Genomic DNA, 24,834 nt, shown 5'->3' on the forward strand with positions numbered 1-24,834 from the left:
CAAGGAAACACAAGCAATTTATACCACCATCTAAACCGCTGCCACCCTTTGGAATAACCAGCATGTCGCCCATCAACCTCAAGTCAACAAACTAACCCACAAGCAGTCCACGATGGAGAGGTACTCTGTAACAATGCCATATGATAGATATTTAAAGCGATAAAGACATTACCCATGCAATAGCGTACTTCCTTGCACAAGAAATGCTGCCGCTCAGCATGGTGGAGAAGTCAGGCTTTTGTTTACTGTTATAAAGGTTTGTTGGTATTACATATTACTGATGCTGTTGTTGATCTACCTCAAAGTTTGCCTTGATTGTTTCATATTTACATTCAATTGAATTTTGTAACATTTTAAGTTCAAAGTTACATTTTGTTTAAACTTTTATCTTAATATCTTTATTTTTGTTAAAAATATTTTTTTTTAGTTTTTTTAATGCTAAAACTAATTTGATTTGCTGTATGCCTTAATAATGTGGGTCAGTTAAAATACAGTGATTAAATACTAACTGTTCTACTTGTCATTTTTACTTAAAAAAAGGTCAAAAATTATCGATATCAAACGATATGGAGCGTCATATCATTGATATATTTTTTTGCCATATCGCCCAGCCCTATACTGTTACATGTGACATTTCATAAAAATCTGACTTTTCCATGTTTAAGTGCTATAATCGGGTCCCAAGTGCATCTACCAACGCAAGCATGTGAGAAAATGAGCCGATTAGATTTCACTCCTCTTCTGACATAGAGGAGGGGTTCTTATTACAACATTACCGCCCTTTAAAGGGATAGTTATCCCAAATATAAAAATTCTGTTATTAATTACTCGCCGTCAATTTGTTCCAAACCTGTTTGAATTCCTTTGTTTGGTTGTACACAAAAAAGATATTTGGAAGAATGTTGGCAACTGAGATTTCTGGGGCACCTTGACTAGACCTTGACTGACTTATATAATATAATAGTATATAACCATTTTATTTTTTCTGATGAACACAAAATGATATCATTCGAAGAATTTAAGAAAACAAACAGTTCTGTGGCACCTTTGCCCACCATTCATTTTTTTTCTACTATGGTAAAGTGGAAGTGATAATTTTGTTGATTGACTATTCTTCAGTGACATGCTAAATAAAAATGAATGAATGATAATTAAAACTAATACAAACACTATGTACTGACATTTTTGTAAACTAATAAAAAAAAGCTGAAAATATTCTTGTCCCACGGACTCCCACCTGGCGGGCATCAGCTGAAACCTATCTGCTGCTAATATAATATAAGCGGTAGAGAGAACGTCTCTGGGAGACAGAGAGATACAGACATATATTCTGTGTCTACGTGCGGTTTACAAAATATCTTAGGTCACACTTTATTTTACAAAACCTTTGTTACGGTGTTATTATACATTTAAGTACAGAGTAATAATAATTATCTATGTGTACTTACTATAGGGTTAGGATTAGGGTGTGGCTTAGGGGTAGTTACATTTTGCATAATGTATAGCAAATACATGTAATGTGTAATAAGGGCACAATAAAATAAACTGTTACCGCGTCTTATTTTCCTTCACAAACACCGGTAAAACACAGCAAACATGAAGCGTGACTTCTGGCGAGTCACCCTGAAACTCATTACAATGGCAAGCACAAAGGTTTTCTTATACCAACGTTAACTAATCCGCTAAAGTGAACTGCTTCATAACAGGAAAAAAAAGTTAGCCAAAAGAAACCAGCGCTGTACCGATTATAGAAGTGAGTCGTATTGTACATTAAAATATTCAAGGCATTAAGGCACGTCCGAATACAACTTAACTCCATGTCTCCGGAGTAGGGATGCAGCGATTACCGAGGTTCACTATATTTTCTAAGAAGGCTATTGACACAAATGTCCACCAGATGTAGCCACCAAGGCAAATATTGAATTCATACAAAGAAATCAGAACATTTAAGTATACAAATTCAGTCATAATAAATAAAGTGAAATGACACAGGGAATAAGTATTGAACACACTTTATTTATTACTATGGAACGATATTCCGGACATTATTAAAATGGAATTGCAAATTGTATTTGCAATTGCGTTTTCAATTTGTGGACGCATAAAATGTGACATAATCCAAACTCAATTGCAAATCGCGCATTACCGTTTGCATTTTCATTTAAGCAAACGCACACTGACTGCCAAATTTCAAATGGAAAAGCAAAGTCCGTTTGCAACTGTGTTTCCCATATTTTACGAGTTTTGACCCGGTCATATTTAAATGGTAATTTCAATTACCACGTCTGTTTTTTCACTTTCTCAGCGTCGCGTGTGTAGCCAGCCAAAACTCAAATGGAATCGCAATTCCCTTAGTATTTCCATTTCCGATGCCTTACACGGAAACCTGTCAATCAGTGTCAAGGGTGGGATTATGCTATGGGGCGTGTTTGTGTTGGGAAGTGACGTCACTCACAGTCGACGGTCAAGAAGCGATGCCCTGAAAATCCGTGTATCATTTCGTATCGACACCATGGCCGCACTGGAATCATATGCTGATTTAATTAAAGACTTATTAGAAACTGTCAAGACACAAAGAGATTTTTACTACGCTGCAGGAGATGGGTATCCAGCGATGTTCTGAAATGAGACGAGGCTGAATCCAGCTTCTTATTCGCAGTTTCTTATTCACGCTTAGCTTCTTAGGGACCATCTCGCGTTTCTCTTCTTTTACGTTTTTAAAGTAAAAACTTTTTTGTGTGTGTGTGTCTGTGTGCGCGCGTGCGTGCGTGCGTGCGTGTGTGTGTGTGTGTGAGAGAGAGTTCACAGATGATGGGCTGCTGCTTGCTCTCTAAGTCATGACATGCTGAATGCCCCTTGAGATGACCGTGGAACCTCCATCACCCACTCCCCTTACCATTCCCTATATTACTTTGATAGAACAGTTTTTTAGGCAGCCTATCTCCACCATGAATATTAATCAAATCCAAAAGTACCTACATGTTTGAAAGTGCAGTATTCTAGTGCAGAGCATGCAGTACGGTTTATTAAGTAATTTACGTGTATATTTGTAAAAAGCATAGTATACACCTTTCTGTTATACTTTGCATATCTATAATTAACTGTCCCTCTTACCTCTTATGTAAATTAATTATTTTCATCATTGATGTATTTTATTCTATATATTAATTTTTTCCATTTCCTGTGTTTGTCTATACTGTATTTTTTTCATTCTGAGCTCCTCAAACCACAACACGTTGCTTGTCTGTGTGTGCACAATCGGAAAATAAAGCTTATTCAAAAAAATTCTGATCCATCGCTCTTATACAATTTATTATACTCTTGTTGGTCTTTGCCAGTGCATTATACACACATTATATTACTGCTATGTAGTTACATGTATATAGATTTAAGTAAACTTTGTCACTTGTTGTATGTACAGAAAATGTCTATTGTCAGAACTGTGTTTTTGTACAAGTATGTCTTTCATGGTGCGTTAAAAGTTCCACAGCTAGGTTATACCTTGTCTTGATGTCTATCGTCATGCAAGAAAACAGTTATGCTGTAGCATTTTGGGGTTATTGGGAAAATTTGGGGTGCCATATCTCGACTTTCTTTGAGGGTGCGTTAGACGTTCAACATTGGAGTTATACCCAGTATTCGTGACTTAACATCTAGCCAAAAAGCAGATATTTTTATTGTAGCATTTTGTAGCAGAACATCGCTGGATACCCATCTTCTGCAGGGTAGTGAAAATCTCTTTATGTGTCTTTCAGTTTCAAATAAGTCTTTAATTAAATCAGCATATGATTCCAGTGCGGCCATGGTGTCGATACGAAATTACAAAAAAAAAATACTGAGTCAATCACTGCAAGGTTGAGGTTTTTCAGGCTTGTTTTAACTTTTTGCCATTGCGGCAAACTTCCAAGTGCAACACACACACGAAGATAACTTCCGATTCACACAAATCGAACAAATTAAATATCAAAATCGGTCGTGCCCCCTTTATTTCATTTCCTATTTTTGATCTGAGCATTAAATCAAAAGTACGAAAAATGACCCGTTATTTGTTTTTTGGTATTACATTTATAAACGAATAACGAAATAACAAACTGTTTTTTAATTTTCCGATTTTGAAATCTCAATTGAATATGAAAAGAACGAACGACACACGGATTTTCAGGGCATCGCTTCTTGACCGTCGACTGTGAGTGACGTCACTTCCCAACACAAACACGCCCCATAGCATAATCCCACCCTTGACACTGATTGACAGGTTTCCGTGTAAGGCATCGGAAATGGAAATACTAAGGGAATTGCGATTCCATTTGAGTTTTGGCTGGCTACACACGCGACGCTGAGAAAGTGAAAAAACAGACGTGGTAATTGAAATTACCATTTAAATATGACCGGGTCAAAACTCGTAAGATATGGGAAACACAGTTGCAAACGGACTTTGCTTTTACATTTGAAATTTGTCAGTCAGTGTGCGTTTGCTTAAACGAAAATGCAAACGGTAATGCGCGATTTGCAATTGCGTTTGGATTATGGCACATTTCATGCGTCCACAAATTGAAAACGCAATTGCAAATACAATTTGCAATTCCATTTTAATAATGTCCGGAATATCGTTCCATATATTACTTTGTAGAAAAGCCTTTGTTGGTGATTACAGCTTCTAGACGCCTCTTGTATGGAGAGACCAGTCGTCTGCATTGCTCAGGAGTGATTCTGGGCCATTCTTCCACACAAATGGTCTTTAAACCTTGGGCCTCTTTTCTATGGGATTTAGGTCAGGTGATTGACTGGGCCATTCAAGCAGCTTGATTTTCTTTCTTTGAAACCACTTCATTGTGTCCTTGGCCTTGTGTTTGGGATCATTGTCTTGCTGAAATGTCCACCCTCTTTTCAGCTTTCTGGTAGATTGCAGCAGATTTTTATCCAGAATGTCCCGGTACATTTCTCCATACATCCTGTCTTCAATAATATGAAGTCTACCAGTACCCCTTGCTGAAAAGCAGCCCGAAAAAATTATGCTTCCACCCCCAAACTTAACTGTTGGTATGGTGTTCTTGGGGTGGTGGGCAGTGCCATTTCTTCTCCAAACATGGTGTGTAGAATGACTGCCAAAATGTTCAATTTTGCTTTCATCTGACCATATTATAGTTTCCCAATAATCCAAAGGCATCTCCAAATGCTCTTTCGCAAGCTTTAACCGAGCCTCAACATGCTTTTTGTTCAGCAATGGAGTCTTGCGTGGTGAGCGTGCATGGATGCCATGGCGGTTCAGTGCATTGCTTATAGTTTTCTTTGAAACAACAGTACCTGCTGATGCAAGGTCTTCCTGAAGTTCTGCCCGAGTGGTTCTCGGCTCTTGGAGAACACTCCTGATTATTCTTTGGACTCCTCGGACAGGGATCTTACGTAGAGAACCTGATCGTGGCCGGTTTATGGTGAACTGATGCTCTTTCCATTTCCGGATAATGGCCCCCACAGTGCTCATTACGAAGCTCTACAGAGAGTTCTTTGCTTTTACACTTCATGAAGTCTTTCCTGTGTGCCTCCTAGGTAATGAGAAGCCTTTATAGGCCATAAATTAGGACTAAAGCAGCTGATATCAATTAGTAGTGATAGGGGGCAGGGTTTCTCTCTCAATACTGACAGATTTCAGGCGATCTCCTGGCTTTCTATGCCATTTTGCACCTTGTTACCTTCATGTGTTCAATACTTATTCCCTGTGTCATTTCACTTTATTGATTATGACTGAACTTGTATACTTAAATGTTCTGATTTCTTTGTATGAATTCAATATCTGGCTTGATGGCTACATCTGGTGGAAATTTTGTGTCTATATCCCACTTAGATATCCCCTTACTGATAAAAATGCTGATGTGTGAAATACTTATTTCCCCCGCTGTATATATACAGTTGAAAGAAAAAGTATGTGAACCCTTTGGGCTTACTTGGATTTCTTCATAAATTGGTCATAAAATGTGTTCTGATCTTCATCTAAGTCACAACAATAGAGAAACACAGTCTGCTTAAACTAATACCGCACAAACATTATACGTTTTCATGTTTTTATTGAACACAACATGTAAATATTCATAGTGCAGGGTGGAAAAAGTATGTGAACCTTTGGGTTTAATAACTGGTTGACCCTCCTTTGGCAGCAATAACCTCAACCAAACGTTTCCTATAGTTGCAGATCAGACCTGCACAACGGTCAGGAGAAATTTTGGACCATTACGCTTTACAAAAGTGTTTCAGTTCAGCAATATTCTTGGGATGTCTGGTGTGAATCGCTCTCTTGTGGTCATGCCATAGCATCTCAATCGGGTTGAGGTCAGGACTCTGACTGGGTCACTCCAGAAGGCGTATTTTCTTCTGTTGAAGCCATTCTGTTGTTGATTTACTTCTATGCTTTGGGTCGTTGTCCTGTTGCATCGTCCATCCTCTGTTAAGCTTCAGTTGGCGGACAGATGGTCTTAAGTTTTCCTGCAAAATGTCTTGATAAACTTTGTAATTCATTTTTCCATCGATGACAGTAATCCGTCCAGGGCCTGAGGCAGCAAAGCAGCCCCAAACCATGATGCCCCCTCCACCATATTTCACAGTTGGGATGAGGTTTTGATGTTGGTGTGCTGTGCCTTTTGTTCTCCACACATAGCGTTGTGTGTTCTTTCCAAACAACTCAATTTTGGTTTCATCTGTCCACAGAATGTTTTGCCAGTAGTGCTGTGGAACATCCAGGTGCTCTTTTGCAAACTTCAAACGTGCTGCAATGTTTTTTTTGGACAGCAGTGGCTTCCTCCGTGGTGTCCTCCCATGAAGTCCATTCTTGTTTAATGTTTTCCTTATTGTAGATTCGTCAACAAAAATGTTAGCATGTGCCAGAGATTTCTGTAAGTGTTTAGCTGACACTTGATTCTTCTTCACCTCATTGAGCATTCTGCGCTGTGCTCTTGCAGTCATCTTTACAGGACGACCACGCCTAGGGAGTGCAGCAACAGTGCTGAACTTTCTCCATTTGTAGACAATCTGTTTTACCGTGGACACATGGACATCAAGGCTTTTAGATATAATTTTGTAGCCCTTTCCAGCTTTATGCAAGTCAACAATTCTTGATCGTAGGTCTTCTGAGAGCTCTTTTGTGCGAGGCACGGTTCACATCAGACAACACTTCTTCAGAACAGCAAACTCAAAACTGGTGTGGGTTTTTTATTGGACAGGCCAGCTTTAATCAACACATCCAATCTCATCACATTGATTGGACCCCAGGTTGGCTGACTCCTGGCTCCAATTAGCTCTTGGAGAAGTCATTAGCCTAGGGTTTCACATACTTTTTCCACCCTGCACTATGAATGTTTACATGTTGTGTTCAATAAAAACATGAAAACGTATAATGTTTGTGCGGTATTAGTTTACGCAGACTGTGTTTCTCTATTGTTGAAGATCAGAACACATTTTATGACCAATTTTTGAAGAAATCCAAGTAAGCCCAAAGGGTTCACATACTTTTTCTTTCAACTGTATATCTGTGTGTTATATATAGCAGTTTCTATTCATTTATTCATTTTTATATTCTGTTTTAAATATTCTTCACATTGGCTGTCTTTAATATGGGTTTTTTGTCTTTCTGCAAGTCCCCACAAAGCCAAAAAAATCTCCCATAAGAGTCATTTAGAGCAGTGTGTCCTAACCCTGGTCCTCGGGGCACAGCTTCCAGGATGTTTCAGATCTCGCCCTATATAGAACACCTGATTCAACTCATCAATCAGGTGTTTCATATAGGAGAACTAAAACATTCTGGAAGGTGTGCCCAGGGACCAGGGTTGGAAAACACGGTTTTAGAAGCACTGTTTACAGTGCACTTCAGAAGTGTTTTGTATCCAATATTATGGCTGTCTAACTTCGAGAAAACAAACATGAAAAACATGTTCTTGACTTTGAAAACAGCTTGTAAATAAAAGTGATTGTATTATTAATAATACATTAGAATTGAAGGAGGTGTGTCTAATCTTGAGGCAAGTAAAGATTCTCAGCTCTACTATTGTTACAATCATCCTTATGATCTTCCTCAAGTTCTACCATAGGGCACTACAGACATTACCATGACTCATCACCAATTATTGTTTTCACCTGTGTTAAGCCCTGTTCAGATATTAATTGTTTCTCATAAGGACGTCTGCAAAAATAAATCTGGATAGCTCCTTGGTGATAAAACTCCTGCATTCGGACAAACATAAATTCACAGTGTAGTTTGAGGGTGTAGTCCCAGGAACCCGGAAATTGCACTTGTCACATACTCGGTCCCGATCACGTGGTTTCAGACTCGGTCGGAATCGGACATTACCTCCCTACCAGGACTCGGATATATGTGTATATATTTTCTCATTATTTTTTAACACCTCTATAGCTATGCGGTGGCACAGAGATAGACCTCTTGACTCCACACAAAAACAGCAACGCATGCGGCATGACATCACTTTGTTGCAGAGACGTTATTGGTTAAATGAGGCAAAGTAGAACATGGAAGCAGCTTGAAGCGGAAAGCGCAAGTATGTCTGCGGTCTGGAGGTATTATAAAGTTGATGACAACAACATTCCCATAGCAAACTGTGAGATATGTAAACTTGGGATTGCAAGAGGTGGAAAGGAAAATGCTACATTTAACACAATAAACCTGATATGGCACTTTAAAAAAAAAAAACCCACACAATACAGCGAGTTTACCCAGGCAACCCAGCCGAAGACGAGTCAGCTCACGCTCCAGGAGAATTTGAAGAGGAGAGAAAAAATGCCCAGTCACAGCGTGAGGGCGCAGGACATCACAGTCAAGATAGCACAAATGATCGCAATGAGTGATGACAGTAAGAGTAAGGAGTGCAGTTCCTAAAAGCATATTACTGGCTTTGCAAACACTGTGGCACTTATTTTTTATTTATTTACATGCCGGGTTTTTTAAGTTGAGGTGCTACTTGTTTTTATATTAGACTTTTTTATATTTACTGTTGCACTTAAGTCCAAAATAATTTATGTTATTTATTACTTGATTGTTCAAGCTACCTCAAAGAAGTGCTCTGTTTGTTAACAGAGTTGTTGAATGTTAAAATAAGATGAATTAAATATAAAATAAGGAACATCCTGGATCTGTTTCTGCGCTGTTCTTTATTCTTTTTTTATGTATTATAGAAGTATCGGATCGGGACTCGGTATTGGTAGATAGTCAAAATCATATGACTCTGACTCGAGGGCAAAAAAACCTGATCTGGACATCCCTAATTATAATGGAGTAAAATTGATATTTTAAAATGCATAAAGATAATGTTTCCATGTTTTTTCTTGTCTTCTTTCTGTTCTTATCTCTCACCCGGTGTAGTGTAGCAGCGATCCTGATCTACCGGTCAAGTAAGCTAGAACTTTTGTGAACTGTGTATGTATTAGGGGTGGGAATCACAGGGTACCTCACGGTACGATACGGATCGCGATACATGGCTCACGATACCGATAACATCATGGGGTGGCGATACTGTCAACATTTATCGTGCTGTACGCGTACGGGAGATGCGGACGACTGCGGATCCTCCTGATGACGAAAATCACGTCATGTAGGGGAACCATGATGCCAGCCCAACATCGTGATCCCTTTAACCCCTAATCACCATATTCCCAAAACTCAACATACCGCCCAGATACACATCTTTCAAACAATATTTACACATTACACACAAGCATATTGCAGTTATGGTTAGGAGCAGGACATTCCCGGAACAGTCTAAACAGACACCAATGAGAGAATTTACGAGGGAGATGCTTCATAGTGAATGGAACTGAACGCTTCTAACTGTGAGTTCAGACCGCCGCCATCGAGAGCGTAAAAAAAAATACACAGCTTATAAAGTTTACTATGTGTAGGCAAGCAGATGAGGCCAAAATAAACGCAACAAGTATTTAAAAAACAAAAACCATACTGTTTTTCAAAATGATTACTTCACTTATTTATTCATTCTGCTCTGAAGAAAAAAAACTAGTTACATTAGGTTTATTACCTGAGCAGCCAAAGCCAATCCAGTCACCAGTTTGATTCATAGTTATGGCAGAAATCCTCTGATCTGAAATACTGAAATATGAAAAGAAACATGACATATCTAAGGTTATATTAAATGTAATTTATATCATTACATTAGATGAAACTATAGAGCAATAATCTTGTTGTACAAACAGTTGTTTGTCCAAGATGCTCTTGATATACTAACAAAGAGCATTCACTTGAGAAGCCTTACCTGAGTGAGTGAATGAGGTCAAATTCAGGCAGCTCATGCAGGTGAAAGACTCCTGATGCAAAGCCTGTCACCAGTATGTGCGTTTTCTTGTGGTAGGTTGCAGCTGTCAACTTGCTGAAATCACCATCCTTGTTGAAATAGTGTCTATATTAATGGAAGATAAAAACAAAACTGAATGGACTTTGAGAGATAACCCTAGGGCCCGTTTCATAAATGTTTTAGACTAAACTTACAATTTAATCATTCAATCATTTTATTTTTAAACTGGTCTGCAAGCATGATGTCCCTTTCACAGCCATTTCACATTGAACACAACCACTGTGAGATTTGACTGTTTTAAATCCTGCATTACAGAAATGGACAACATGGTGGTGCTAAAGCACTGCAAACTTACTGCGTTAAAAACTGACGCAAAGTCAGAAACTTGTTGAACAAAGTTTATTGCGCAATAGAAGTATTATTGTCGCTTCATTAAATGAAGGTTGAACCACTGTAGTCACATGCAGTTAACGTCTCTACTAACTTTATTTGTTTTGAGTATACGTTGCGTTGCTGTCTACAGTGAACATAACCACTAATACAGCGAAGAAACGGGCCATCAATTGAGATTTGAGCTTTAGATACTGCGTAACACAAATGGGCAACATGGTGGTGCTAAAGCAGGGGTTCCCAAACTTTTCAGCCCGTGACTCCCAAAATAACAGTGCCAGTGACTAGAGACCCCCACTATCATTTACCACTATCACTTTCATTTCGTCAAATAAGAATATACTTAACTTAAAACCTGAAAATTGATCTGCTTGCACATAGGACTACTTAATGTGGTAAATTTCAGTAAATCACGACTGCATTTTCATTCTAACTATGACCTAAACCTTTAAAAATCTCAGTTTATGAAATTAGCCCACGAAAATCTAAATTTAGTTGTCATTTGCTCAATTTTCAGACAAATAGTCCAAAAGCTTTAGCCATGGTTTATTACTAGCTAGAAGCAAAACCACATAATGAAAAAAATAAATTAGGAAAAGTAACTTACTTGCTTATCTGTGTATAGCAGACATTTTTTATGCCTTTCAGTTCTTTGGGTGCATTTGCGCTTCCTTTAATAATCTCTCCTCTCGTTTCTCCATCCTCTTCTCCAACATCTTCAATGTCGTCATACCCTCCATTGTCCTCAGTGTCTTTTGTTTTATTCTTATCCACCTTATTTCTCTCAGAGAATTTTGGGCCTTTCCGTAGGTCCTCTAGCTCGGTGTCACTTTCCCATATACACAGGGTGCCATCCTGACTAACAGTGTACATCTGTTGTAAAAAAAGAGAGGCTTAAAGGGGACCTATGTATATATAATGTAATATGTACTCAGTAAGTACATAACCACCAGCTAATAAGTCTGAAAGTGTCTTAAACAGGGTCGACTGAGTTTTTGTCCCAATGTGATGTCATATTGGCACAGGCCCCAGCAACGACAAATGATAAACTCTGCCTTATAGATCCTGACCTGAGCAGGCTACACACAGTCCACTGTGTTTACATTCCTGCTAGAGCAGCTAGTGATAATTGGTCTCTGTAATAGAGTAGACTTTTGGCAGACCCAGACTAGGTCTACTCGGAGATATGTTCAAGTACTGATAAGGACAAAACAATGGCTTATTTAAACATGCATAATAAATGGGAACATAATACATATTCTTGAATTTAACATATGCTAACCCTTTGAAGTATTATTAGCATAATTAAAACAATTTAAAAGCAGACGATCAAAATGTTTTTTGACATGTTTCAGAATTATTAAAACTTGTCAAAAAAAATTGATTTAAGTCATACCTCACTGCTAGAAATATGCCAGAGAGCTTTGGCACAAATACATCGAGATCCACATCGTTAAGATTTAGTGTGCCTCAAGGCTAAATACTGGCCCCCTTACTATTTGCACTTTATATGCTCCCGTTGGAAGACACCTTTAGGAGACATGATAATGCAATATAAATATCATTGCTACGTGGTAGGGATCTGAAGATTCAGCTATTTCATCTGTGCATCGGCATAAAAGGTAAAAGTTGTGCATCAGACACAAGCAGCCATTTGCAACGCGATGCATCGAATCTTTCATATTTGCAGCAGTAATGCTGCGTAATTTGACTAAATCTATTATTGATTATTGAGTTGAGTATGTGCGCTCAATCTGCGCAGCAATCAAACATAACCCGCAAACTGGCTAGTGATTTGACATTGTTTCCACAACACCTGGACATGACTCACATAATTTCCTTCACCTCGACTCTGTCCAAGAACCCACAGACACCCCTCACAATGCTTTTTCAAAAACTCATCGAATCTACACAAATCACAATAATGACCCATTTTGGATCCAACACAGCGAATTTCGCCGAAAGGCGACAAGTTGGCATCCCTGTTTGCCGGAACGTAGCCTCAATTTTGCGCAATAAAATCATCCTACCTGTTTATTTTATACTGCCACAGGAATCTGATTTCCGTTGTTAAATCATTCTACATATTTATTTAATACTGATAGAACAATATGATAGGGTATTGCGCTGTAATTAAATTCTACATATTTATTTTTTGCTGATAGTACAATATGATAGGCTATTGTGCTGTAAATTAATACTACATGTTTATTTTTTGCTGGAAGGGAAATCTGAAGGGTATTAACGCTGTACACTTATTTCATGTGTTTAGTTTAAGCTGGTAGGACTACCTGACAGGGTACTTTGCATTGTAAAATCATCCTACCTGTTTATTTTGTCAATGTGGTTTAGATTATATTAAGTTTTCTGACAGGGTAGGAAAATTTGGCAGAACAACGTCACATGATGCTTCACGTGAGACCCCCTTCTCTCTCGCTCCGAAAGGAAGGCTCACACTGGACACTTTTTTGTGTGTTCAGCTGATACTAATGGCACAAAATAAATATTTTTGATCTTGCTTGACTTTTATTGCATTTTCACCGCTTTGGAATAGAAATCAAGAATTGTTAGAAATCGGAATCGATAAGCAGAATCGAATTTGGAATCGAAATCAATAAATTTGAAACTATGCCCAACCTTACTCCTGACTGATCAACTTTAATAACTTTAACATGGTTTGATCTATATTTCAGAATATCATGGGAAGACTATGAAGGGTTATTTTACAAGGTTATTTTATTACACCTAATAACCACAGTTAGACCAACCTGAAATGCCTTAAAAGCTCTGTTAATTGTATTTGTGTGTTTGCTTTATTACATTTATTTGTGCTATTGCTCATAATTTAATAATTTGTTCTAATTTTATTACTAACTGATTGACTATTATTATTAGAGCTACGCTAATTATGGTATTATGAGCTTATTTATCAAGATTGCATATGTAAAAAAACAAACTAATAACTAGACATAATTATTATTATTTTATTACTTTTTGTGGCAGGCAAGTACAATTTTTGTCGGGGCAAGTAAAAATATAGAAATGAATGTATACATAATCATTTTCATAATCGTGCAACGTGATAATTCCTCAGACTATAATCGTACCAACAAAATCTATAATAGTTACATCCCTACTCCTGAGAGACCTATATCTGACAGATTTTGAAGGTAGCATAGATGTATAATTTAAGTTTAACGTTAGCTGCCCGCTGCCTTACAGCTCTGATTGTTCCAATGTAATAACCAATGCAATTGCCTTTTTTATTTGTAAAGATATTTAGCTTTACAGAGAATGAGGGCTTCCGATACCTCCTCCACATCAAGACCTGTTTGTGAAAGAGCCCCGTGTCAGAACTAGGGATGGCCATTTAAAGCAAAAATAATATTCGAAGATCGATGAGAACTATTCTAAAATTATTCGAAGTTCTCACTCCTCCCCCACATGGACGCATTTACAGTATTACATGCACGGAGAGAGAGAGAGAACATTTACGCTTTAAATCCGTGACGACACACTGCTTTATGTATTATTGAATAAGCAATCTTACATCAAGCAATACATTAAAATAACGTGCTGAAACATTAATATATTAACAACCGAATGACGGCACTTATTAACAGTACGTCGATCAGAATCAACCGCTAATAATGCTAGGACATTTCCTTGTGAAATATGAGCATGCACATTTATACCAACAAAAAAACAGTGTGATTGATCAGGAAAATATATTAAAGCCATAAAGATTTTAGAACAGACTTAACACGCGTTAAAACATATTAACCAAATGACGGCATTTATTAACAATTCGGAGGGATTTCATGAATTAATATCTCAAAAGGCTTTCATTTCTATTGTCATGAAAGTTTCTCCAGTCTGGCAGTGATCGTTTTTCTAGACGAACAGTAAACTCGGGCTGTACAAACTCCATAAGATTTTTAAAACCCTCTCCTTCGACAAAGCCGATCGGAAGCATATCCTTAGCGATCATCTTGCTAGTTAGAGCCGTTATTTGCTCTGCCCGTCTGGCATCCAAATTGGTTGATCTGACCATAAACTAGCAAATGATTGCTGACCTGAGAATGGACCAGCTGGGTGCATCGCCCTCAAATGATTGTGCATCGTTGTTGTTGATCCATGATAAGCCAGCTTTGCATTGCAGTTTTATTAATTTTATTAAAGGATTCCCACACAGAACACATTTTTTAACATAGTCTCAATTTACCGTTTCCGTTATGCCAACCGCGGGTCTACAGTGTGCGTAACTTCGTTACCAATTCTTGTGGGAAAATGTTTTCCTCTACTGTCTCTTGTTTGACAGCCTTTAGGTTTTAGGTTCATCGTTATTGGCAGCGCCACCCTTTGGTTACATGAACGCGTTACACGTGAAAACACGGCGGGTTTTTTAAACTCGCACACACTATTCGAAGTTCTATAATTAAATAAACTATTCCAATATTCGAAATTCGTGACTCATCCATACATGTTTACAAAGTGCAGGGATAAAGGCTTAATTGTCCAGTGACGTTTAAAATTGATGATGCACCACCTCAGAAGACACTGTGGATTTGTTTTATTTCTCAACGCTGTGCAGAAGGCATTAGGTGAAGTCACTTTACACCGGGATGCTTCACAAACTAATGTTAGCAGAATGGTGGATTCATAATGGGTCATGTTTTCAGTTTCTATAGATATGATGCGTTTGTCCCGTGTATTGTTACGTAAAAAAAATTGTGCACGTTGTAAAGACATAACGTGTTTCACTCATAGAGAGCATGTTTTCATTTTTATAGATATGATGCGTTTGTAGGGATGGGTATCTTTTAGATTTTAATGGTATACTAAAATTTAATCGATACGGTTTATTAGTCTGGTACTTTAACGGTATTCCTATCGATACATTTTGATATAAAGATACGTCTTCTTGTGGATGGACCAGCAGATTCAGAAGAAGTGGTTTGGTTTGCTGCAGCTTAAAAAAACTTTTCAATATCTTTATAAGGGTAATTGAATTTTACTCTAAATTGTTATGTATTTGTGCATGTTTATTTAATCAATACTGCACAGAATTATTTCAGTTCTCAAGTGTATATAATTAAGTGTTATAATAAATGATTACTAGTGGTGGGCCGTTGGCGTTAACGCAGTGAGACTTTTATCGCGCGATAAAAAAAAGTTGGGTTGGGAGCTGGGTCTATACTACGCAAGCTATGATGACTTTCACCTTGATATTTTAGCGCGGATGTATACCAGCTTAACTGCACTGTACGGGGCGAGAACGAGATTTTTCAACTCGCGTGATTAGCGTCATTCGCGGAAGCAGAAGCCGACTCATCATCTCATAACCAGGGCTTCATTCGCGTCCTTAGCGCCGCCTCATCATCTCATAACCAGGGCTTCATTCGCGTCCTTAGCGCCGCCTCATCATCTCATAACCAGGGCTTCATTCGCGCGATTCGCGCAGCAAGTAGGTCTATTGGCTCTTTGCATTACATTTAAATCACTCGCGCTTGACACGCCATTCGCGTTTGGTCTGAACACAACATAACGTTACTGTGAAATTACCGCATCAAACGTGACGTGCTAACATGGATGCAGCTATGAAGCCGCCGGGTTTGCTTCAGGGAATATTAATTTTTAAGAAGCTTCCCAATAGAAACATCGCTAGACTAAGGTTGTTTGCACCTTGTGCAATGCGGAATTGGTTTAAAAAAACACTTTCTCTCAACAGGTAGTGGTCTAGCTTTAGTTGAAACCAGTAACTTTGTATTGAGATCTAATGTATTATGGCTCCTGTATGACATATCGCTTGTTGCTCCCTCACTCTTTGTAAGTCGCTTTGGATAAAAGCGTCTGCTAAATGACTAAATGTAAATGTACTGTAGGAGCTCTTCCAGTCTCAAGTACCACCTGAACGCAAATCATCCCTTAGCTATTGCGGAAGTAAACACAAGTTCATCTTATTGAACATAATTTAATTTTCATCACCAATTATCATAGTAGAACAGCTTTCTCAAGCAGTTTGTGAAGCATTTTGGAAACAGGAGATGAGCCCCTGGTTTTATGCGCCACCTGGCTTGAGAAACCCGTTCTCAAATACTTACTTTTAGTCATTATTTGGGTAGCACACATATTGTGAATGCCTTCGGCAGAATTCAAATGAGCCATTTTAATCTAGATAATCTAGATTAATTTTGGAATTAATCTAGATTAATCTAGATTAAAAAAATTAATCTATGCCCACCACTAATGATTACACATATTAGGCTGATTTCCTTTTTAAGTATTTAATAGAAAATGGATAAAATGTGTAATTTCCTTTAACCCATATTGAATTAGCGTAGTTTAAAGGTTATGGAAACCAGTTAGATTGAATTTCCTGTTGTTTTAAACGGGGAGAATGGCATTAGCATATATTATATAAAGAATGTCAGAGTTCAAGTAACGTCTGTTAGCATTCAGCATACATGACGTAGATGAGGTATCAAGAGATTAATCAGATTTGGCTAAGCAGTCAAAAACAGTGCATCTCTCCATCTGTGGATGATGAATTTTTGTCAAGTGCTTTGCTAGATTATTTGTGTTTCCAACCTTACAAGCAAAGGTTTTGTTGCAATTGTGGCAACGAGCATTGTCACTGCGAGCATCAACTTTGGTGAAGTGTACCCACACTTTGAAACATTTAGTTCTCTCCACCATCGTAGCAAATTAAGAGCGTCTTTCTTCTGTGCGGCTGTTCGTGTGTGCGTACTGTGTAGACACAAACTGCGCGAGAGACAGTTTGGTAGCGCGTTCCACCTCACGCGCTCCGTTGGGAGCGTAAGACTAAATTCTTGGTGTTATTGAAAATTAGAAACTATTGTTGAGATGAAATGTGCAAGATAATGTTAATGTAGCAATATCATAAGATTATTTTTCTATCGATACTTCAGTCTTTAAAGCGGCAGTAACACAGGCGGTTTCTGCCAATCTCATATTTATATTGAGTACCTATGGAGTAGTATTGCTTACTTCGTATCTTCGAATAGTATTTAGTTCGATCATATTTATAAAAGATGGATACAGCTGTACGATTATTTCCGAAACTATACGGTGCATGCAGGAGGGAGGGGTAGGCCGAACTAAAGCACGTCTGCACCCATTGCCAACAAAACAGTCAGTTTTGCTCACCGCATGCGGTTCATATCCAGCATCTTTTAGCGCTGGGACGGCTCCATATATCAGATTCAAACGACCTCCAAATCCAGCGTTATATCCAGTTTATATAACATCCATCACCCAAATGCGTACAAACAAACACCTGAACTTCGCGAACGTATGCTCTCTCTCTTTCTCTCTCCTGCACACAAGTGAAACTGATGTCTGCGTATGCTCCTTCTCTCCTTACTGCCGCATGGGCACGCAGTATGCTTTCCGGGAGAGTTGTCCAATAAGGGACTATGACATTTTTTACGAAACAGTTTCATATGTTTGAAAAAAACTTTCCCAAACCTGTACGATCACAGGTTGAGTGTATCGAGCACAGAAATAGTATGCAATATGCCCAACTGGTTTTTTGACAAGTTGTCCATGTTAAGCATGAGAAGACAGCACGTTTAACATTGTAAAGAAGTCAGAATGCATGACACATTGTTGTAGCACCCCTTTTAACTGACACCCATAAGCCCCACCCAACAGGAAGTCCGCCATTTTGGATTTTGCGGTGGACCTTCCAATACTCCTCCTTGGGGATTCATGCAAGTGACACCAAACTTGATGAACATGATGCAAAGACATTAAAGTTGCTAAATTGCGAATGGATTTTTGATATCTTGAATGGCGTTAAAATCTATACATCGTTTACATAAAAAAGTCCACTGTCCTTACTGAATCATATTGAGTGAATAGGATTCTGTGTATTTATTCAAAAGGTGAACCAACTCAATTACATAACATTTTTTTTTTGTTTGGGCTATATGTTATACGGAAATTTAGTTTAGTTATCTTAAAGCAGAAATACGTTATGACTTCTTGTATACTTACATCCAAACTATCCTTCTCAAAGAAACAGCCAACTATGATGTCCTTGTGTCCACCCAATGAGTAGTAGATGAGGTTTGCCCATCTCTCTGCTCCAAAAATCCATGTGGTCATGTCCTTGCTACCAACCGCAAAACACCTGAGTTAACAAAAAGTGTGAGTTAAATAAAATTTTCTTAGTCATTTGAATTGCTTGCTTGTTATTGTGAATAAACCAATTACAATGTACTGAGACAGACAATGTAAGTTTACATTTTGTTTTTACTTTAACTAGCTAAAACCAGGCTGGGAGACTAGCTTACACCAGTCTAGGCTGGTAGAATTGTTTTACGATTTCACGTCAGGTAGAGCTGGAAACCTCACTGGAAACAACTTTGGCATGACATCAAATGACACATCTTTGTGAGGTGGGTGTGATCTTAAATGACACATATCTATGAGGAGGGGGTACATCGATCCGCTCTGAGTTCAAAGGACCCATGTGTGATGTCGTCTGATGTTCCAGATGTTTATCTCTGAGTTTGAAGTATTCTCTGAAATCTCAGTTGTATGGAACGCAGCATCACTTCAGTGCATGGAGATCACTTATATTTAGCTGGGGGGCGGTTCTCAAACAACGGCATCACTTGCTGCTTAACCATGATAGTACAACGCATCACTGGAGAAACTAACTAGCTAGTCACAACTGTTTTCCAAAAACATAGTAAAAAAACTTTTGTCATTTGAAACACGTTGGTTCAACAGTATAGTTGATGACGTCATAGAGGTGGTGGACTAATAACATCTACAGATAAATCCATTCAGATCAAATCAACGTCATTATTACTGTAATAATGTTATTATGCACTAGTGTTTTAAATGTGCAGAGTATTGGGTACTCAGGACTGGAGTTTACAATACCTTCTATAGAGGACAGACTAAAAGGTTACAATAGCAAACTGAATCCTCTAGCACTATCGACAGTTAAAATTTTAACTTTAAAAAGTTCTAGAATCTCAGTTCTTTTCCCTCTAAATTCTTGGATAAAGACAATGCAACCAATGATATAATTTTCTGAGTCAACATTTTACTGCCAAATTCTTCCTAAACTATTGCAAAAGTGCTCACAAGTGTTAATACATTTGAATAAATAAAAAAGTTGTTACATACTTGGAGTCATCTGTCCAGTCAATGCAAGTTGTTTCATCAAATGGTCCATAATAGCTCTTGTCTAATGTTAACGCATTAAATTCTTGGTTTCTTCCAGGGGCATGGTACAATAGAGCCACATTTTCTTTTGTTATCACAAATTTCCTTTCAAAAGACAAAAGACAACACATGAAAACACTTATGGCCTGTATCACACAGCCGGTTTCAGTATAGTCTGAGTCTTCTCAAAGTTTTCGGGCTCAAGACAGTGGATTGTTTTTGTGGTGTGCCCCTAAATGATCTGCTTGCACTCCTTAAAAATTTGAGACAGGGGCTACAGTGCCCCTAGTAAAAAAGTAAGTTTGGAGCACTGAAAGTTCTCAAACACTTTACAGTTTTCACCCCTAAATACTGAAGAATCCTCATTAAAGCTACAAAATCACATCTATTTCTTCTTTTCTATTGTTATTTGATTAATATTAGTGACAGGAGTCACAGCAGCAGGTTTAAGAACGCGACCACTTTAACGGCTGCCGCTCTAAGCAGGTCTTATGCGCATCCTATTTTCACTACGCTTTGCATTAATTTAAAACTTTATTTAACTTGATGAACACTGTGCTTGCGAAAATACTAGACTATAATACTAAATGTGCTTTCTGGCATAAGCTTGTGTTTTTTTGTTCATTCAAGCATGAAAGAGAAGTTAATACTGGTGCACTGTATGACAGACTCTGACATCAGCCTTTAGCCCATGTGTACACCAGACTGGACAGCTGTCGCATTGCGTTTAGCCACTTTCCACAGCCTGAAGCTGTCATTCTATACTGGATGTGTCAATACAACCATTTAAACCGTTTAAAGGTCTTTATATGATTATATAATGTAACGCTAGACAATGATAACAGAAAAAACGGATGTTGCGTTAATGCGTTAAATATTTTCAACACTTTAATCTGAAAAAAACAATGGCATGCTTTAATGCATTTATGTTGACAGCTCTAATATTTACACTTTTTGATTGAATTCAAAACACATTTATATAATTATTATGAGTTGATCATTAATATTTATTATTTAATTAAAAAAATCTAAATTAATATAACTATATTAGTATAAAAACAAGCTTTGATATATAAGGCATTTTAAAGTAATGAAGCATACATGTTATCTTTTGATCTTATTGTAAACCTATATAAATACTTTTAATTCAGTTGATTCTGCCGCACGTGTCACACTTTTAGGTGCTCTGGATCAAACCTGAGTTGACAGAGAAGGTTTATACCCAGCATTGTGCTACAGCTGAACCTGATCTAAACCAGGTTGGGTTTGTTTGGTTTTGTCAACTCAAAACTTACTCTGCAACTCAGTGTTTGTTCACCTCGCTTCGTGATACAGGCAGTAGCTCATGCACACAGCCATGTTTTATTGAAATGAGTTGCGCTGTGTATAAGGTGTAAACGGTCTACCTGCCATCAGGAGAGAAACAAACACTGTTCACAGGCTTATGGAAATGATGATGGTGGAGTACTGCCCGAGTGACCAGGCTGACCAGTATAGCTGCTCCATCTGAAACACATGTTAAACACCAAACTATGTCAGAACATATCTTTATCAACTTATGAAAGGAATGTGCGACACCATAAATGCTTTCCACATACCTTCATCAATAAGAATAGCGAGATTCCTATTGGGAGATATTCCAACACAACTGATGTTCTTTGTGGTGGACACAGGTAAGGTTTCCGATTTGTTGCTGAAGAAATACAATGTATAACAGTAGCTTAAGGAAAACCAGTAACACTTTCATTTGTTTACGTGATTGTTCAAACCATTAAGGGTTTGAATGCAAACTTTGAAGTAACACTTACTTTTTCAAATCAAAAACGGAGATTCGGTTGCCTATAGGACTGATGACAGAATTGCCATCTTTTGAGAAAGTTAAGTTCCCGTGACGATAAAATGCGCCTAACAAGTTGGAAAACTGAAAAGACAAACATCTCATCATTTAGGTTTTTTCTGTTTTAATATAAGCCATATTGTTGTATATGCCATGAGCCTGCAGTTAGAATCAACACAAGCGACTTATAATACAAAACTAGTAAAGTCGTTAAAAGAACACACGCTGAATAGATCCCTCATACCTTGTAAGCAAACTTCATATTCTCTGAAAAAGACGTGCTATGTTATTAATAATCAGAAGCAAGCAAACATCCCACACGTGAAAAACTTCAAATACATGAACGCACGTGTGTACAGATACACTTCCGGAGCATAACATACCAAACTAAAAGTATCTCAGCGATAGAAATGACAAATAAAAGACCCCTTACGAAAAAACAATAGTTTCATATTAGTTGAAATAAAAAAAATGTCTCAATAATTTACACTACACAATACTGTGGCTCAGTTTTTCACGATGTGCATTGTACCAAAGCAGCTTTACAGGAAAAATAAGAAAAATAGAATAACTCAAAAAAGGTAAAAGAGTCATTCCAAAAACCGGTACGATTTGAGTCCCTCTGACCCTTTTAATTGTATTTTATCTATTGGGTCACCAAAATCTATTTTTAAAAGCTTTTTGTATTAATCGAAATGTCTCCTTTAAAAGATTTAAAAACATGACATAGATTTTATATTTATATTAGAAATTATCTTGATTTTTTCCGTTGACACCACCTATTTTGTCAAGTCCCTCGTTGCCTTCTATAAAAGTGTACTTGGGATATGAATAATTAAATTAGAATAAAATCCATATATTTTGCCATTCTCATAAATATCTATCTGTGTTTTTTTGCTGGTACATTTACATTTAGTCATTTAGCAGACGCTTTTATCCAAAGCGACTTACAGGTGGGGTAGGCAATGGAAGCAATTCGGACAGCATAAGTACAACAAAAGCATAGGTGCAATCAAAAAAGAAGACTGGTCTCATATAACCTAACACAGTATACAGAACCATTCTGTTCTTTTCTTTTTTTTAAGAGTAGAGAAGAAAATAGAGTCAGAACAGATCAGTCAGATGTTGACGGAAGAGATGTGTTTTCAGACGTTTCTTAAAAATGGCTACAGAATCTACAGATCTTGTAGCAGCGGGCAGATTATTCCACATAGGTGGAACAGATCCGGAGAAGGTGCGCGAGAGAGATTTTTTACCTTTTTGGGATGGCACCACATGACGCCATTCATTTGCAGAGCGTAGGGATCTGGTGGGTACACATGTCTGCATTAGCGAGTGAAGATAACGTGGTGCCGAACCAGTGGTGGTCTTGTCTAATTTTCCTAATATTGTAGAGGATGAATCTACAGGACCGGGCGGTGCTGGCAACTTGATCTGTGATGTTAAGCTTATCATCTATCACCACTCCCAGGTTTCTTGCCTTTCTGGAAGATGTGATGGTTGATGAGCCCAGTTGAATGGAGAGGTGGTGATGAATCTTTGTACCGGCCGGTATTACAAGCAGTTCTGTTTTTGAAAGGTTGAGCTGCAGGTGATGGCCATTCATCCAAAGAGAGATGTCGGCTAGGCAAGCTGAGATGCATGCAGAAACACTCGGATCGTCTGGGCGAAAAGACAGGTAGAGTTGTGTATCATCTGCATAGCAGTGATAGGAAAAGCAATGTTTCCTAATGACAGAGCCAAGGGATGTCATGTATACAGAGAATAGCAACGGACCAAGCACATCATAAGTGACATCATAAGTCCTCATAAATCCTCACGTGACTCCCCTTTTCTTCTCTCTTCACTGGCTACCGGTTGCAGCCCGTATCAGATTCAAGTCACTAATGCTTGCCTACAGGACTATCACTGGACAAGATCCCTGCGTTTAGCAAACCAGCGGTGTCTTGCATTGCTCCTTCCTGGTGGAACATTCTTACTAACTCTGTCCGTTCAACCACATCTCTCACAACATTTAAAAAACTATTTAAAACCCATCTCTTCTGTGAATATTTGACAGACAAATGAAAAAAAAAAAAAACACAACTCTAACCCTTTATCTCAACAGGTAGTGGTCTAGCTTTTGTTGAAACCAGTAACTTTGTATTGGCACTTAATGTATTATGGCTCCTGTATGACATATCGCTTATTGCTCCTAAACTCTTTGTAAGTCGCTTTGGATAAAAGCGTCTGCTAAATGTCTAAATGTAAATGTAAATGGTCAAGCTGTGAGCAAACACACGCAGGTTGCCACCTTTTTTTTATAACTTTAACTTATTATTATTGTGATATTTTGATTGTCAAGCTTAACGACTCAACCCTGCTAGATCAAATAAGCGTAGAAAACTATTAATTGTGAAAATTTTATTTTTTATTCTAACAATATACATGTTTTTTTAGGGCTGGGAATTTAACACGTTAATTTGATTAATTAATCACAGGAAAAAATAACGCTTTAATATTTCTAACGCAATTAACGGGCCCCGCCCTTCTATAGACCTTTACACTTTTTAGAATTGCAGCCACCTAGTAACAAATCGCTCAAGATGCAAAACGAAAAGGACGTAGAACTGCATGGCTTGCTGAATGGCCATTTTAAGTACAAAAGAGATCCCAATGGAGCCAATGACAAAAGCAAAGTCATTTGCGTTATCTGTGGCAGGGAATTTGCCTATCATCGAAGCAGTTCTAGCTTGAAACACCACCTAAACTCGAAACATGTTTTAGCAAGCTTGGCGGTCACTTCACCCCCGGCTGCGACAGTCAGCAAGCTCCGGCAAACCACGCTTCCTGAGACGATTTGTCACAAATTAAGTAAGTCTACATCACAATCATTAACAAATATCTCAATGGATTGCAATGGACTGTAGGCCTATTAATGTTTTGGAAGACAAGGGGCTTATGGATGCATTTCGAATTGCTTCCTCCAAAACAACCTAGACACCACCTTCAAGAGGTGCGGTACTTTCAAGAATAAATCAGCTGTATGACACAGAAAAAAAAACTAAACGGGACAATTAAGCTCAAGCTAAACATGTCGCCCTAACTGGAGATCAC

General features: G+C 38.0%; 1 protein-coding gene across 1 annotated transcript in view; it reads right to left on the reverse strand.

Moving 5' to 3' along the window:
* The window catches only part of pwp2h (PWP2 small subunit processome component), a 43,009-nt gene extending 20,897 nt beyond the window's left edge, over window positions 1-22,112 (reverse strand). Inside the window, exons 1-9 of the mRNA XM_056763935.1 lie at window positions 21,983-22,112; window positions 21,710-21,822; window positions 21,500-21,594; window positions 21,308-21,407; window positions 19,863-20,006; window positions 18,717-18,852; window positions 11,302-11,567; window positions 10,266-10,409; window positions 10,032-10,102 (exon numbers count right to left, since the gene is read on the reverse strand). Coding sequence (XP_056619913.1) covers window positions 10,032-10,102; window positions 10,266-10,409; window positions 11,302-11,567; window positions 18,717-18,852; window positions 19,863-20,006; window positions 21,308-21,407; window positions 21,500-21,594; window positions 21,710-21,822; window positions 21,983-22,000 — 1,087 coding nt within the window. The 5' untranslated portion in view covers window positions 22,001-22,112. The remainder of the gene's footprint in view (window positions 1-10,031; window positions 10,103-10,265; window positions 10,410-11,301; window positions 11,568-18,716; window positions 18,853-19,862; window positions 20,007-21,307; window positions 21,408-21,499; window positions 21,595-21,709; window positions 21,823-21,982) is intronic.
* Between the last annotated feature and the right edge of the window lie 2,722 nt (window positions 22,113-24,834).

This window comes from Triplophysa dalaica, chromosome 2 (assembly GCF_015846415.1).
Source record: "Triplophysa dalaica isolate WHDGS20190420 chromosome 2, ASM1584641v1, whole genome shotgun sequence".
In the NCBI taxonomy this organism is placed as follows: domain Eukaryota; kingdom Metazoa; phylum Chordata; class Actinopteri; order Cypriniformes; family Nemacheilidae; genus Triplophysa; species Triplophysa dalaica.